The sequence below is a fragment of the Euleptes europaea genome, chromosome 18 (genome assembly GCF_029931775.1).
Source record: "Euleptes europaea isolate rEulEur1 chromosome 18, rEulEur1.hap1, whole genome shotgun sequence".
In the NCBI taxonomy this organism is placed as follows: domain Eukaryota; kingdom Metazoa; phylum Chordata; class Lepidosauria; order Squamata; family Sphaerodactylidae; genus Euleptes; species Euleptes europaea.
Window position 1 is genome coordinate 11703966 of NC_079329.1, and position 15247 is coordinate 11719212.

The 15247-nt window shown below is 48.7% G+C and overlaps 1 protein-coding gene across 2 annotated transcripts in view; it reads left to right on the top strand.

The window, feature by feature from the left end:
- The first annotated feature begins 2309 nt into the window (after positions 1-2309).
- Positions 2310-15247, top strand: part of CNOT3 (CCR4-NOT transcription complex subunit 3) — a 31317-nt gene continuing 18379 nt past the window's right edge. For both annotated transcript variants that reach the window (XM_056863707.1, XM_056863708.1), the window contains exons 1-6: positions 2310-2407; positions 11111-11157; positions 12621-12695; positions 13173-13240; positions 13520-13594; positions 13967-14056. In XM_056863707.1, the coding sequence (XP_056719685.1) occupies positions 12671-12695; positions 13173-13240; positions 13520-13594; positions 13967-14056 (258 nt within the window). In that variant the 5' untranslated portion in view covers positions 2310-2407; positions 11111-11157; positions 12621-12670. The remainder of the gene's footprint in view (positions 2408-11110; positions 11158-12620; positions 12696-13172; positions 13241-13519; positions 13595-13966; positions 14057-15247) is intronic.

Here is a 15247-nt window from a genome sequence, read left to right on the forward strand (position 1 = left end):
AGCGTTGGGCTGAAAGCAGCACCTGAGTTTGTAGGGGATGTATTTACATAGCTGTAACATCAAATGTTATTTGTCTCAATGTGAATATTTTGGAAGAAATAGATCTCCATTGGAACCTGTGTGTAATCCAGTTTATTTTTTTACTATGGGGTGGGCAAATTGATCCTGTGGCTTGGGTATACACCCAAGTTTTGTGACAAAAGCTTATTTGACACTATTCTCTAAACATACCCCACCTTTTGCCCAGAGCATTACCTTCCAGAATAGGATGTGTGTGTGTGTGTAAAGTGCCGTCAAGTCGCAGCTGACTTATGGCGACCCCTTTTGGGATTTTCGTGGCAAGAGACTAACAGAGGTGGTTTACCAGTGCCTTCCTCTGCACAGCAACCCTGGTATTCCTTGGTGGTCTCCCATCCAAATACTAACCAGGGCTGGCCCTGCTTAGCTTCTGAGATCTGACAAGATCAGGCTAGCCTTGGGCCATCCAGGTCAGGGCCCAGAATAGGATACAGAAATTGAAATTCTGAAAAGTTTAGCTTTGAATTCTAACCAATAGACCACAGTACTCATAATACATTTGCGTGACTGTGGCTCACTGCCATTGTAGCACAGTTCCATAATTAGTTCCTGGGTGTCTTGGTCATCTTTCTTTCTGTGCTTTTCCCCCTTCTCCCCAGTCATTTCCAAGTATTATTCCCTCCTGAAGCTGTGACAGCCGCTCCTTAGAGCCCAGTCTTACTACGATAAAATCGGCCATCGTGCTTACAGATGTAGAGTTTCCACAGGGTGGTGCAGTGGGCGAAGCCAGGGGCATGGGGAAGGGGGACGCTTACGTTCATTTTGCCATTTAGGTGACTAGAAGACATTAAACAAGGTGACCTTTAACTGCTAGCCCATTTACTGTAGCATAAGCTTTCATAGAATTGACGACTTATCTCTGACCTTTGTCTGCGGCCTCAACCTACCGGTTTGGGGGTGGGAGGGCAGGAGTAAGGCTGGTCTCAACAGAAGTTCTGAGTTCTGTGCACTTGTGGGGGGAGGGGAGAAGGGCATACAATGTTATTAAGCTACGGGGGGGAAGTGTGGCTGAACAGGGATCTTTTGTGATCCTTCCTTTATTTCTTTGCTCAAATGTGGACGTCAGGAGATGAATGTGCATTTGGTCACAGGACCACGTTTCCTGCATTTCTGTCACCTGTGGACAGTTGTTCCCGCAAGAGAAATTTCCCGTAGTACAAACACGAAGACCTCTAGAAACCTCACCTGCCTGCTACCTGTGTGTGCTGGAAGCTTATGCTTCTTGTTTCCTTCTTGGGGAAGGTGCTGTGGCCTGCAAATTATGGATGGGGATTGTAAGCCGGTTTGATTCTTCCTTAAGTGGTAGAGAAAGTTGGCATATAAAAACAACAACTCGACTCTTCTTGCACGGCAAAGCCGGTTCATGTTAAATGAATGTGAACTATTTCGATGGCGACCAACAATACAAAGTTATAATGATAAGGCTTGATAGGGATGAGCAGCAACCTAGACTGAGTGTATTGATGTTGGAGGCAGGTCGTTTCTTCCCCTTTCATTGGCTGTTGTCAACCTAAGTAGCAGTCTCCACGGGCCAATTAGATGCCTTAGCTGCCACCTCCTGTTTTCTCTTTTCCCCGCCCCCTTCTTCCATTGCACCTCGCCCCGAAGAATCCCAGCCAATAGAAGAGATGGATGTGTTTTTGAGGGGACAGCATGGTCATCCAATGGGAGCGAAACATGTGAAGGCTCGCTTTCTTACTCACAAAGGGGAGGCCGCAGCCGTTTCCGGAGCTGCCTCCACGCCCATTTCGCAGTAGCAGCCAATTATTTAAGCTATTCGGTTGAGTGATGGCATTGCAATCCAGTAACCCTTATCTTGCCCAGGAGGGCTCACGCAGGAGAAAAACAAGAGCCAATTATCGATGGGAATTATTTGACGGGCACTCCCGATGTCCATTCGCTGATCCTCTCTGCCACAAAGCCCGCCCTGTCAGCTTGTTTTTCGCGGACTGGTAGGCGTGGTTTATCCGAAATACATCCGCACCTCTCCAGCCAATCGATACACGGCGACGCTTTGACGGACATCTCCTTTTGACAAATAGGCCTCATCCATACCTATAAGTGACAACTGCGGCCGCGCAGCGTCGGCCCGCCCCTGTTTCCCTCCGCCGTCCCCCCCCTTCGCCAACATCCAATCGCAACCGAAGGTGTGTTGAGCGGCGGGTGACTAAACCTATCATTTCCGGGGAGAGGCGGGACTATCGGAAGGAGAGGGGGGGAGGCGGCCGCCATCTTGGATGCCGCGGAGCCCGAAAGAGGGGGGAGAGGGGGAAAGAGAGAGAGAGAGAGAGGGAAAGAGAGAGAGAGACCCGGAGACCCGGAGCCGCCGGTGAGAGAGCGAGAAGGGGCGGGGCCTAGCCTAGGGGGCGGGGTGTTAGGAGTACCTGCGGGGGCTCCGTAGGGGGTGTGGCCAAAGGGGGCTCCATAGGGGGTCCTATGGGGTGGGGGGCTCCATAGGGGAGGAGGTCTCCATAGGCGCCAGCGGGGGATCTATAGGCCCAAAGGGGCTGTACGAGGATCTGGGTGTCTTGTGGTGCAATGATACGAGTTTGGAATAAAAGGAGCCGTGTAAGCGATGCGACCCCCATAGGAGGAAGCTGGATCTATAGGGTGGAGGGCACCGCATGTATAGGGAGGACGGCGGGATCTGGGGGGTGATGGGAGGGTAGTGGCGTGTGTGGTAGAAGGGAAAGGGATTCGCGCGACGTTATATAGGGCCATGAGTTTTGGGGTGGGGGGGCTGTGAATGCTGAGATCCTGTAGGAAATGGGGCCACATACCTTGCTCTTCGTATGGCTTAGGGCCCATCGGGGGTCTGTGTGCTAATCAATTATACGGAAGTTACAGAGTGTGCAAGGAACTTCTCGTGTGAATGCCACCTGTGGGGTGTGCAGGACTTGGAGGTGGGTGCATGCTGGGAGTCCCTGTGCCAAGAGGGTTTTCAGTGGCTGGCAAGTATCGAGAGGCTGTTGGAAAAGGGGGGGGGGGCATCCTGTCTAACTAGGGTCCACACGGCAACTTCAGGGTGACACCGGTCTGTATAACTGGAAGCCTCTGTGGCTTATCTCTGCAACTTATCCTAACGCACAGTGAAACACAACTTATTGTTTACTTCCCCCTACTTGATTCTGCTTTTGCTAGTCAGGGCTACAGACAGAGAGACATGGCAGTGGAGACCCACTCTCCCTGTTTGCAAGAAATCTTCCTGGCTGTTGCGATTTCAGCAGACGGTTGCTCTCCCACCCCCAACACACACACTTTACAACCTGTGTTTGCAGTCATAACAGATAGAGGCTTGCTCTTTTTTCCTTTTCAAAACGAAAAGCTGAGATTGTCAGTATACTGAATTTTGCAACCGCTACCAATTTCTGCATTGAACACACACACACAATAACACAATGTTCTTTATTATCTTCATTTCGTTCATCTCAGCAATGCGGTAGAGTTAGGACTGGAAAAGTCTCAGCAGTCTGGTAATCCAGCTGCTGAAAAAACAATGTCTGAGTGTCTTTTCCGGAGTGGGGTCTAAAAACGGAGGCTTTATCCTAGGGATCTGCAATAAATTGCCGTCCTTGTAAGGTAGGTCATTTGGGTTGTGTCAGTAATGCCTAGGTCATGGTAGGCAGGGTCAATCCCAGCTTGATGCCTTTAGGTCACGGCCTTGCAGCAGGTTTAAGTCTTGTAGTGTGGAGTGCATGTTTCACATTTTTGGTCCCGGGTTCCTTCCCTACCACCTCAGTGGATTTCAGGCAGGAGGGCTATGGAAGACCTCTGTGTGAGTCATTGGAGAGCTGCAGAGGTTAGAATAGGCTGGGCTAGATGAGCAGGGGGTTAGGCTAGATGGCCTGTATGTCCCCTTCTAACTCTATGATTCTGTGGATGACAAGAAATTGGCTCTGTAGAAGGCAGTTTAGTAAGTCCTGTTATTTCCATTTTACAGAAAGGGGACGGAGGTTAAGAGAGAGATTCCCTGTGATCGTGCATTGAGGCAGCAACTAACATGCAATTTGAATTCCCAGGTTTCCCAGACCAGCATTACAATATTCTAATGCTGAGACAGTCTCTCAAGCGCATGACTCTTGAAAGTTGAACATTGCCAAAAGATAAAATCTTTTCAAGACATATGTTAATCCTCAAAGGTGTGGTGACCCCATTCCCTTTTATGTTGTGGTTTTTTTAAAAGCACAAAATCAAAATATCTTCAGTCAAAGCAGCGCTGCTGCTGCTGCAAAATTGCATTTTCCCAGCACTTGGAACTGTAGTGGGAAGTTGCTGGGGAAATGCAATTTTCCTGTAATAAGTACCAAGTCTATTGCTATTATGACCGCGGTGTGGAAGCTAGTTGTTTATACGCCAGGGGCCTACCTATGAGACAATATCTATGCCGTCATTTGAGATGAACAATGTAAATTCCTCCCTTCCGTGCTATCTTGTTAGAGGCCTGTTTAGCTGTAGATTATTATTTTTTAACCCAAATCTTTAAAGGCTGCGCAGTTCCTTGGTGTATCATTCATATATAGCAGCTCTCATTAAAAACACAAATACAAGACATTTAGAGGCAGTCAGCCTCCAACTCCCAGTGCTCGGAGGCAGCATCAGGGGAAGGCCTTGGCCTCCGTGCCCTGTTGTTGGCCCTCCAGGATAACTGGCCTGATCCAGCAGGGTGCTTCTTATGTTGGAGAGCAATTAATGTCTCCCATTTTATACCACCCGAATCCTAGGGGAGATTGGTAAACTGAAGTTCAACTCTGTGACTTACTATCCTGTTCTTCCGTGTATCCTAACCGTGTAGTAGAGGAACTCATTGTGAATTTCCTAGTTTCATAGTTGTGAATTACCTAATTTCATAGTTGTGAATTTCCTGCATTGTGCAGGGGGTTGGGCTAGATGACCCTGGGAGTCCCTTCCAACTCTATGATTCTAAGAGAGGCTAATAAAGGCAAGGCTATTCCTCTCCGTACAGGAAAGCATCCTGTCCCCCCCCCCTCCCTATAGACTTCTTCCTAGCTTGCCTTACTTTTACTATGGTTTTTTTAAGGCTGCTTGTTCTGCTGTTGTGCAGTGACCCTGCCTGCAATACTGAAAGCAGGAACCCTGCTAATTTCATCCCACTGATATTATTTGTATGATATTATTTATCAGACGTGGCCCCCGGTTGACAGAAGATGCCTTGAGAGTCTGTTGCCTCGAGCCAAGCTGTCTCCTCCAAAGGGTCACACGTCAATGGGGCTCCAGCGCGATAGCCTGGTCACACGCGGAAAGCTGTCAAGGGTAACCAGTGCGGCTGTAGCAAATAGGCTTGAGCTGCATTACCTAACCTGTGGGTCCTGAAACTGAAGTGGGTCATGAAGCCTGTGAAAGCGGATCCTGGGCTTTTGCAGGTTCACTTCGGGGTCTGGAGACCAAGTCCTATGAGGAAAAGTTGAAGGAGCTGGGTATGTTTAGCCTGGAGAGGAGAAGACTGAGAGGGGATATGATAACCATGTTCAAGTCCTTGAAGGGCTGTCATATAGAGGAGGGTGCTGAGTTGTTTTCTGTTGCCCCAGAAGGTCGGACCAGAACCAACAGGTTGAAATTAAATCAAAAGAGTTTCCGTCTAGACATTAGGAAGAACTTTCTAACAGTTTGAGCGGCTCCTCAGTGGAACAGGCTTCCTTGGGAGGTGGTGAGTTCTCCTTCTCTGGAGGTTTTTAAGAAGAGGCTAGATGGCCATCTGTCAGCAATGCTGATTCTATGACCGTAGGCAGATCATGAGAGGGAGGGCATCTTGGCCATCTTCTGGGCATGGAGTAGGGGTTAGGAGAGGCTGTGGCTCAGTGGTAGAGCCTCTGCTTTGCATGCAGGAGGTCCTAGGTTCAATCTCTGGCATCTCCACTTAAAGAAACTAGGCAAGTAGGTGATATGAAAGACCCCTGCCTGAGATCCTGGAGAGCTGCTGCCGGTCTGAGTAGAAAATATTGGCTTTGATGGACCAAGAGTCTGATTCAGTACAAGGCAGCTTCATGTGTTCTTGTGTCACTGGGGATGTGGGGGGAAGATAGTTGTGAATTTCCTGCATTGTGCAGGGGGTTGGACTAGATGACCCTGGTGGTCCCTTCCAACTTGATGATTCTATGATTTGTGCATGCGTATTTGGTTGTTTTTTAATGTGGGTCACCATGCCAAAAAAGCTGGGGCACCACTGGGATAGCGCACTATAGAAATGTGGGGCAGGTAAGACGGGCAAGAGCTGTTTTCCCCGCTCCTGTTGTTGTTTAGCCCTAACGTGGGTTGCCCAGACAAGTGCAATCTTATCAGATCTGTTAGCCCTGGTTAGTATTTGGATGGGAGACCACCGAGGAAGTACAGGGTTGCTACGCAGAGGCAGGCGATGGCAAACCACCTCTGCTCGCCTCTTGCCTTGAAAGCCCCACAAGGGGTCGTCGTAAGTTGGCTGCGACTGGACGGCAAACACGAAACAAAAAAAAATTGTTTCTTGAGTTTGCATGTGGCAGCTTTCAGCTGAGTACCCTAAGATCAGGACGGCTTGCCCTCATGGGCTTCTTGTAGCTTGTCTACAGCAAGTCCCATTCCATGCATATCCTATGTTTTGGGGATGGCCCGGTGCTACAAGGGAGGATTGTACAAAAGAATCGCCCAGAGTTTGCTTTGCCAGGATAAAATAGATGAGCTCTGGGATGACTGGTTGGGGCCGTAGATCATCTCATAATTGTGGGTCTGTGAATTGTCAGCAAAAATGGTATTGAAGGCATCATTACCTATGAAGCTACTGGGCTGTGTTTTCAGGGCAATGCAATAGCCCCAATTGTGCCGGACCAGAAGCCAGCCCCATTGAACAAAGCTGGGCATGCTTTTGAGTGAACAAGCATTGGATTTTCTGCCCTGCGTATGCCTCTCTTCCCCTAGCTGTCTGGTGACCTCCCCCCTCTAGCAAACCCCAGATATTTCCAAACACCCGTTTTAGAGCAAGACTCGCGGCCAGGATTCTCTTGTTCTGGTTTTGGTAGGCTTAGCTGGAGAGCGAGAATAGAGAGTGGGTATTATTCCTTCTCAAAGCTTGGCTGCTCCTATGAAACCCAGTGGCTCAAGACAGACAAAACAAAATGTTTCTAGTTAACAGCACATTATTAGCTTGTAGGGTTTTATTATCACAAAATGCGGGGATGGCAACTAGGTGAGAAGATTTTTTTTAAAAAAAAAATCAGACTAACAGGGCAATCCTATGTAGAATTATTCCAGTCTAAGCCCATTGAAATAAATGGACTTAGAATGGAGCAACTCTTTTTAGGATTGTACTGTAAGTTGTGGAAGGTAATTGTATCATACCCATCTAATACTTCTTCATTGCAGCCATTTGTTTCAATATTTGAACCTGAGGATTCTTAGCATTTCTTTCTCTTTCTTTCTTTCTTTCTTTCTTTCTTTCTTTCTTTCTTTCTTTCTTTCTTTCTTTCTTTCTTTCTTTCTTTCTTTCTTTCTTTCTTTCTTTGAATTTATCTAAGATGTGGCTTCTACTTGGAGTATTACTTTCCCTTTCAATTCCTTTTTACAAGTTCTCTGTGTTGGATCAGGCCCTGATGTCCAGACATTCTTGCACACACACCCCTTCAATCAGTGGTTGGATGCTATGCGTTTACAGGCCACTTCCCACCACTCTGCCTTGATTCCTCTCTGTGATTGTAGACAGTCACGCTTCTCAAGGTGTTTTTTCCACTGTTTACTAAGAAATGCCATAATCCAGGCTGCTCATACTAAGTCCTCTCCCTCCCCTTCCAAAATAATGCAGTAAAATACGAAATTCTGCATCAGAATGTCAGGAACCGGGCTCTAAAGAAGGTGGATAAAAATAAATGATACATTTAAAATCCAGTTTTTAATTCATGGGGTTGGATCTCCTAGAGCAGGGCTGTCAAACATAAGGCCGGGGGCCGGATCCGGCCCTCGTAACAATTGAGTTCGACACCCCTGTCCTAGAGAGTTTCCACAGATGGGGGCAGTTTTCACTGCTTCTCCCCTCTTACTGCCCTCTGACTCTCCCTCTGACCCCCCCAATGCTGTTCCTGATGGTCCCCAGTCCTCCAGGAGCAGTATTGGTGGGGTATTTTGCGTTGCAGCGGAGAGGGGAGACACTGAAGTTGTGCTCTTCTGCTGGAAAACTGGTTACACTGATTGAATGCCATACAAACCTTTGTACACCTATACTTCCAACCTCTCAAAATGGAGCCAGTGGCCCATGCTGACGTTGGGCCAATTCCGTTTCCTTGGTTCTCCGTTTAAGAATTTGGTTTTGGCATCCGTTCCAGAGCCACGGCTGGATGGTTCAGATAATTGACAAAGCCTGTCTTATGCACCTGTGTAGTACAAAGAGATGTTTTAATTGCTATAGCAACCCATTAGTACGCCAGCTCCTTCCAGCAGCGGAAAGGTGGAGACCAGATTTAAATCAGCCCTTTTGGTTAGGTGGTTTTAATCGTGGCCACTCATAAGGCAGGCCCAGTTAGCAAAGACGCCGTGTTCCTATCGGTGGCTTCCAGTCTGTGTTCAGAGGAATCCCATGACTTCCCAAAAGCGTATCAGACAGTTCCTTAAGGAGAAGCAGCGCACACGCATCTCTGAAAAGCAGGAGTGTGCTGGGTTTGTTCTTGGTCACGCTCTCCAGACAGTGCAGGGCAACAGCAGCGTCTTCCTGGGCCCGGCCAGAGCAACATGTGAACTGACTGGGCGCCCAAAAAAATCCTCTGGGATTCCCAACAAGCATAGCATTGAACTAATCTAGAAAAGGTTCCTGGAAGGTAGAAACTCTGAAATCCAGTGAGCCAGATTGTCAGCATTTTGAACTGATGCTTGTAAACAGTAGTTCGGCTAGAGCCGGAGAAGCAGAACTAAAGACCCCCAACAAACCCCTTGGAAGGAATCCTGTGGTTTACAGTAGTCTCGTAAAAACCCCAATTCAGCATGGAATTCAATAATTCCTCTAGCCAAGCTATAGACATCGGTGGGGGTGGGGAGCAATTCACACTCTCGTTTGCTTAGCAACGAGGAAAAGGCCTTACTAAGAGATGGTGGTGATAGTTTTGGGTGCTCTGGTCTAGTCTAGAGTTGGGACCAGAAGAAAGCGGACAAGGCCAGCTCCCGTGCCGTTAACAAGCAGCTTGATGGGCAGAAATCAGTAGTGTCGCCTTCTTAGTGTCTACAGAGAAAGCCACTGTTAAAGATACTGAAACAGAGGCTGCTTTTGAAAAGAGAGAGCGGGCACTGAAGTCTTGTCCTCTTTCTCCAGGCAGGTAACTTTTCCTGTCCACCTTCCTCTCTAGCTTCCTGCAGCGAACAGGGTTTTAATCTTGCTCCATAGCAGATGGAGGAAAAACGGTATACCTAAAAGGTTTGAGTGGGACATTTTCAGGTGAGACAATGATGTGCTTGCTTGCTTACTTTAGAGGAAGTCCCTCTGATCTCAGTGGAACTTATTTGCGACTAAACAAGCATCAGATCGGGCTGCTTGTGTTCAAAGGCAGCTCTTAGACCCAAGTCTTTTGCTTGTTAAAACGGGCCTTAGGAGCTCATATTCCAGTCTGGAGTTGTCTTTTTGGGTCCTTCCTTAAGAGAGGGTTGTTTGTACAGCTCAGGGCAAGCTCGGAGGCCCCGACTACCTTGGGAGGGACAAACGGCTGCGTAGGGCCTGCCTGTGGGTAGCAGAGACGTTGGAACGCCAGGCTGCCCAAGGCTTCTCCCGAAGGAGAGCGGAGATCAGGCAGCTGGCAAAGGATCGGGTGCAGAGCAGGAGATGGGATCTTTGGGAAGGGAACAGAGTCCTAGCAGTTTGGTTTGCGCTCACAACAGAATGGGCTGGTGGAGTCCCAAAGCAGGAGACAGTACTGGGATACTTCAGACAAGGAATCCACTAAATGTATGTTAATGTAAAACAACCCCCTGTACCCCGAAGGTAGAAAACTAGCAAAGCAAAGAACAGGCTGAAGTGGGACTTTTCTCCATGGAGATGTATTTTCTGTTTTTTACAGCAGCAGACTGGTTTGCAGGTTTTGTTTGGTTTTTTTAAACTTGGAGGAGCAGCCATAAATGATGAATGATCATAACGGAATTATGTGTGTGTTCCCTGCCCCCAATGATAGGGAGTCCCTCAAGAGGAGGGGTTATAAACCCAGTGGTATAGTAGTTGCTGTTTAGGCAGAGGTGCCAGCTTTAAAAATGTACCTCTCCCACGGATCTCTCTGAGACAGCGAGGTCAATTGAGATCTGCTGCACCAGCAATAGCTGGGTTAGATAGACCAGTTATCTTCATGCATTGTAAGGCAACTTGAGGTGTTCACTGTATGGTCCCATCTTCCACCTCATTCTGCTTCCTGGTTAAAAACAACACCACACCAAAGACTAGCTCTGTTTTTCCAGAAATCCCCGAGACTCCTGGGTTTTCTTAGAAGGAAACAGAAACTGCAGAGATAGCCAAAACTCTGGGCCGCTAGACTGAGCTGGTGAAAGTACTTACTCGCTCATCTGCCCAGGAACACCAGTGTAAATAGTTTGTGGCATCTCCCCAGCCTAAGCAAGCAAACTTCTTTTTTTCTCCCATCCAGTTTACAAACATGCTCACCTGGAGATTTATTTATTTTTATCTCCCAGAAGTGAGACTGGCCAGATTGCCACCTTGTTTATGGCAAGCCCCCTGTACCTTTAAGCAGCTGCAGGACATTCAGTGAGACACACTCTTGACATGAATGTAGCAGTGAGGAAAGCTTTACCCGTTGGATATCTGCTTCGTAGGAATCCGTTATGGGGGGATGATATGACTAAAACGGGCAATCAGACTGGGAAACAGGCGGCTGTTTTGCCTGGACAAGCACCCTTTGGTGTCGGGCATGATTCTCTTAGGTTTGTAGCGTTAGGCACCGGGGTACCTTTCTGGATGTCTCTCTGGCTTCCCAGCATGCCTTCTGCTAGGGCTGGCAGCTGGGTGTGGGAGGGGGAAGGTGGGGCTCTTTCCCCTACTAGTCATGTGCTTTCTTCACCTACACAGGAACCTGGCTGGAGAGAAGCAGAGAGCAAGCACCCAGGGGCCGCTAGGTAAGTGTGAGCCTCATGCTGCCTTCCCAGGAAGGCTTTCAGCTCCACCTATTAAAGCGACACAGCTAAATAACATAGTCAGGAAGGACAGGTGCCTCCTTCCCCCGCCCTGAAGTTTGTCCTCCTCCCTCTCCAGGTTGTAAATGGTACCTGGGAGATGCTTCCCAATAAAGGTCCATGGAGGACTCCTTTCATTCCAGTCTTGGCAACTAGTTTTCACTCCCCACCACATGAACACATGAAGCTGCCTTCTACTGAATCAGACCCTTGGTCCATCAAAGTCAGTATTGTCTACTCAGACTGGCAGTGGCTCTCCAGGGTCTCAGGCAGGGGTCTTCCACATCACCTCCTTGCCTGGTCCCTTTAACTGGAGATGCCGGGGGTTGAACCTGGGACCTTCTGCCTGCCAAGCAGATGCTCTACCACTGAGCCACAGCCCCACCCCCAAGTCAGCAGCAAAACAAATCAATAATAACCTACACCCCAAGCTGTTTGAGCTGTGAGCAGTCTGACCTTGGCCCATGCAAGCAGATCACAAGACAGGCAGGTCAAATTTAAATGAGATGCAGGCTTGCGAGGACCCTTCGGAAGGAGCCATTTCTTGGGGGCACCAGCCCCAGATTAAGTCCACTCCCTGAAACATTGAAAAAGGGAGCTAAGATTGGGCAGAGTCAGCAAATCAGATTCACTCATTGTTTGGGGTATTAAAATGGAAGCCCCTTGCAAGTCTTGGGCCAAGTGAAGTTGTAACGGAACAAAAGTCCTCTGTAGCTGCATGACAAAAAAATTCAGTGGCTGCAATTGCCTATCTTGGCATATTCAATAAAGGGTTGCTTTACCTCCTGTCTCACGACTGAGCGAAGTGATACCAGGAACAAACATCGCCATCTGTTAATTGTGCCTGTCCCGACTCCTGTCTCTGTGTAGCTGAGACCCAGTGTGTCATAGCAGTTAGAGTTCTGGGCTAGGAAGTCCTGGGTTCGAATCCCCACTTGGGCATTTGGAGCTCATGGGGCTGGCGTGACACTCCCAGCTTCACCAGTTTCACAAGGCGGCTAGGGGAAAGCGGGAGGGAGAACCGTTTGTGCTTCCTTGAGGAAGGGTGGGATAGAAACGGAGATAGGTTGGAATATCGACTCAAAACTTCCCCATTTCAATCCCCTCCTCCTCCAATCCTGAATCTCTTCCATAACTCAGGGATGCCACCTCTACCTTTACATGAACAGAAGGTCAGTGTGTATGTAATAGGGAGAATTTCGCCAGGAATGTTTTTCCCCTCGATGCACGAGTGTGGTGGTAGAAGAAGCTAACAGCAGTGAGCCTCAGTCTGCCTGTTTGCTTTTTAAAAAAACGCCCCTCCTTCTGCCCTCAGCCCAACGTCCATTTCTTCCCTCCCACTGGGGGGCGCCGTCTCACCTGACCTCACTTCCTAACCTGTATCTCTTGCTTGCTCTCCTTGAAAGCATCAACGCTCTATAAAGTATGAAGAGAGCCCCTCTATAGTGAAGGAAACATGGCAGACAAGAGGAAGCTACAAGGTAAGAGCATCTCTGGGGGGTGGGGCCCTTCGGCGTTCCCGCCTTATCTGGGTGCTCGGGCTCTCCCTGGCTGAGAGGGTGGGGCCGTTGCCTAGAGAGGCAGGCCCTTCAGGTTCTCTTAGGGGGTGAGCTTCACTGGCTAGAGTGGGATGGAAGCAGGGGAGCTGAACGAAAGAGGAACCAGGTCTCGTACCTATTCTGGGAAATTGCTCAGAAGGGTGGAAAGATGAATCTGTGTGAAATGATGGAAGGGGAAGTGGGAGGAGCTTTGGATTCTCTGAATGCAGGGTGTGTGTTTTAGTGGACCAAAAGGTCGAGGGAGGGGAGAAGAAAAGATCCAGGGCTTCAAGATCAGTGTGTAGCTGGGGGTGGGGGAGGGAGGAAGAGGACAGGCATTAAGCTGAGCTTAATGAGCTGGGGGTGGTAAGTAGTTGCTGTGATTGCTCTGAGCAAGCCCTCCTCTCCTTCCACTCCCAGGTGAGATTGATCGATGTTTGAAAAAGGTGTCAGAAGGAGTGGAGCAGTTTGAAGACATCTGGCAGAAGGTGAGAAGGGTTGACTCTCTCTCCTCTAGTCCTTTCCTGCTCTGATTTTTGCCCCATGCCAGCCACCCCAATCAATGTGTATCATCCTATTTTTTTTTCTTTTTCATTTTGTTGTCCTGGCAAATGTTTCTGTTCCTCTTTTGCCTTTTGAACAATTATCGCTTTGGCTTTCCCCCCTTTACTGCTCCAGTGTAATCTTCGCCCCTCCCCTGAGACCTGGGTCCCTGAACCTTTATGGTGTGCTCTTTTTCCCCCTTTCTCATTCTCTTTACATTGCAGCTCCACAATGCAGCTAACGCCAACCAGAAGGAGAAATATGAAGCCGATCTGAAAAAGGAGATTAAAAAACTCCAGGTAAGCTTCTTCTAATGCTGGAGACTCTTTGATGCCATACTCCGGCAGAGAAGAATGAATTACCCTGCTTTGTTGGGGAGGGAGACATCTTGAGAGCCAGAACTCCAGGGGTCTCCGGGAGAGTTGGCAGAGCCAAGGAGGATGGGGACTTCTGTTCCCTTAGAGTGGGTAAAACAGTGGGGCTACAGGCCAAGTCTCCTTGTTTCTGCTGCTGGTTCTTTGGTGCAGTTGATGATTAACTCTTTCTTGCCTTTTGGCTTTTACTCTGACCATTAGTCTCCATCACCGAAATCTGAGTGTGGGTATGTCAGGGGGAGAGAGTCTCTTCTGTCCCACAAACCTCTCCCCCATTTGACTTCTCTTCTTCTGCAGAGATTGAGGGACCAGATCAAGACGTGGGTTGCGTCCAACGAGATTAAGGACAAAAGGCAGCTAATAGAAAACCGGAAACTCATTGAGACGGTAAGAGGAGAGAAAGCTTCTGTTTTCTTAACTCTGAGTTTTCTGAATTCAGAGTTCATAGAATCATAGAGCTGGAAGAGACCACCAGGGTCATCTAGCCCAACCCCCTGCACAATGCAGGAAATTCCAAACTCCCCCCCTCACTCCCCCAGTGACTCCTACTCCATGCCCAGAAGATGGCCAAGATGCCCTCCCTCCCATGATCTGCCTAAGGTCATAGAATCAGCATTGCTGACAGATGGCCATCTAGCCTCTGCTTAAAAACCTCCAGGGAAGGATAGCTTACCACCTCCCGAGGAAGCCTGTTCCACTGAAGAACCACTCTCAGTGTTAGAAAGTTCTTCCTAATGTCTCGACGGAAACTCTTTTGATTTAATTTCCACCCGTTGGTTCTGGTCTGACCTTCTGGAGCAACAGAAAACAACTCGGCACCCTCCTCTGTATGACAGCCCTTCAAGTACTTGAAGATGGTTATCATATCACCTCTCAGTTGCTGTTTTCTGAATTTAGAGTTTTGACACGAACTTACATGGTCCCTTGGAGGCATGTGACACACACAATCAGCCATTTTCCCCCCGTGTCATGCTGCTTTCCTGTTCTTACAGTCTGAGCTGGACTTGGTTCTTCACACCTGTCAGTGTGTGGGTTTAATGTTAGCTCCTCCCCCACATGTTTGCAATTGGCCAGCTGGCTCGCCTTTGTGAGGTCACACTGCCTGCTAAGCTGTCACAGTCCAGATGTAGGCTGGGTGAGCTGCTGTGGGGTTCTGTGGGGAGCCCAGGATCCCCTTGGGCGCAGGGCTTCTGCATGCAGCAGCATGGGATAGAGGGTAAGGAGAAGGGCAACCGGATGCCTTAAGTCTGGAAGATGGCTTTGAAGGGCACCCATGGGAACTAGGCCCTTGTGTTGTGAGCCAAGTCTCTCCTGGGTTTTCTGGGGGCAGGAGTGTGGTTCAACATCTGCTTTTACCTAGGGCAGGTTGGCTTTGTCTTTCCTATACTTGTGTGAGGTCCTGCCCTGACTGGCACAACGCAGATGCATGTTTTGCATCCATGCTTTCTAGTGCTGGGCTAGAGAGGCCAAGTACTGTGTCTTCCTCTTGACAGAAAAAAATAAAAATTGGTGGTCGCTGACCAGTACTGTGCATCTTTAATGACTGTTGGCAAGCAGAAGTGTGCAAGTCAGATCATT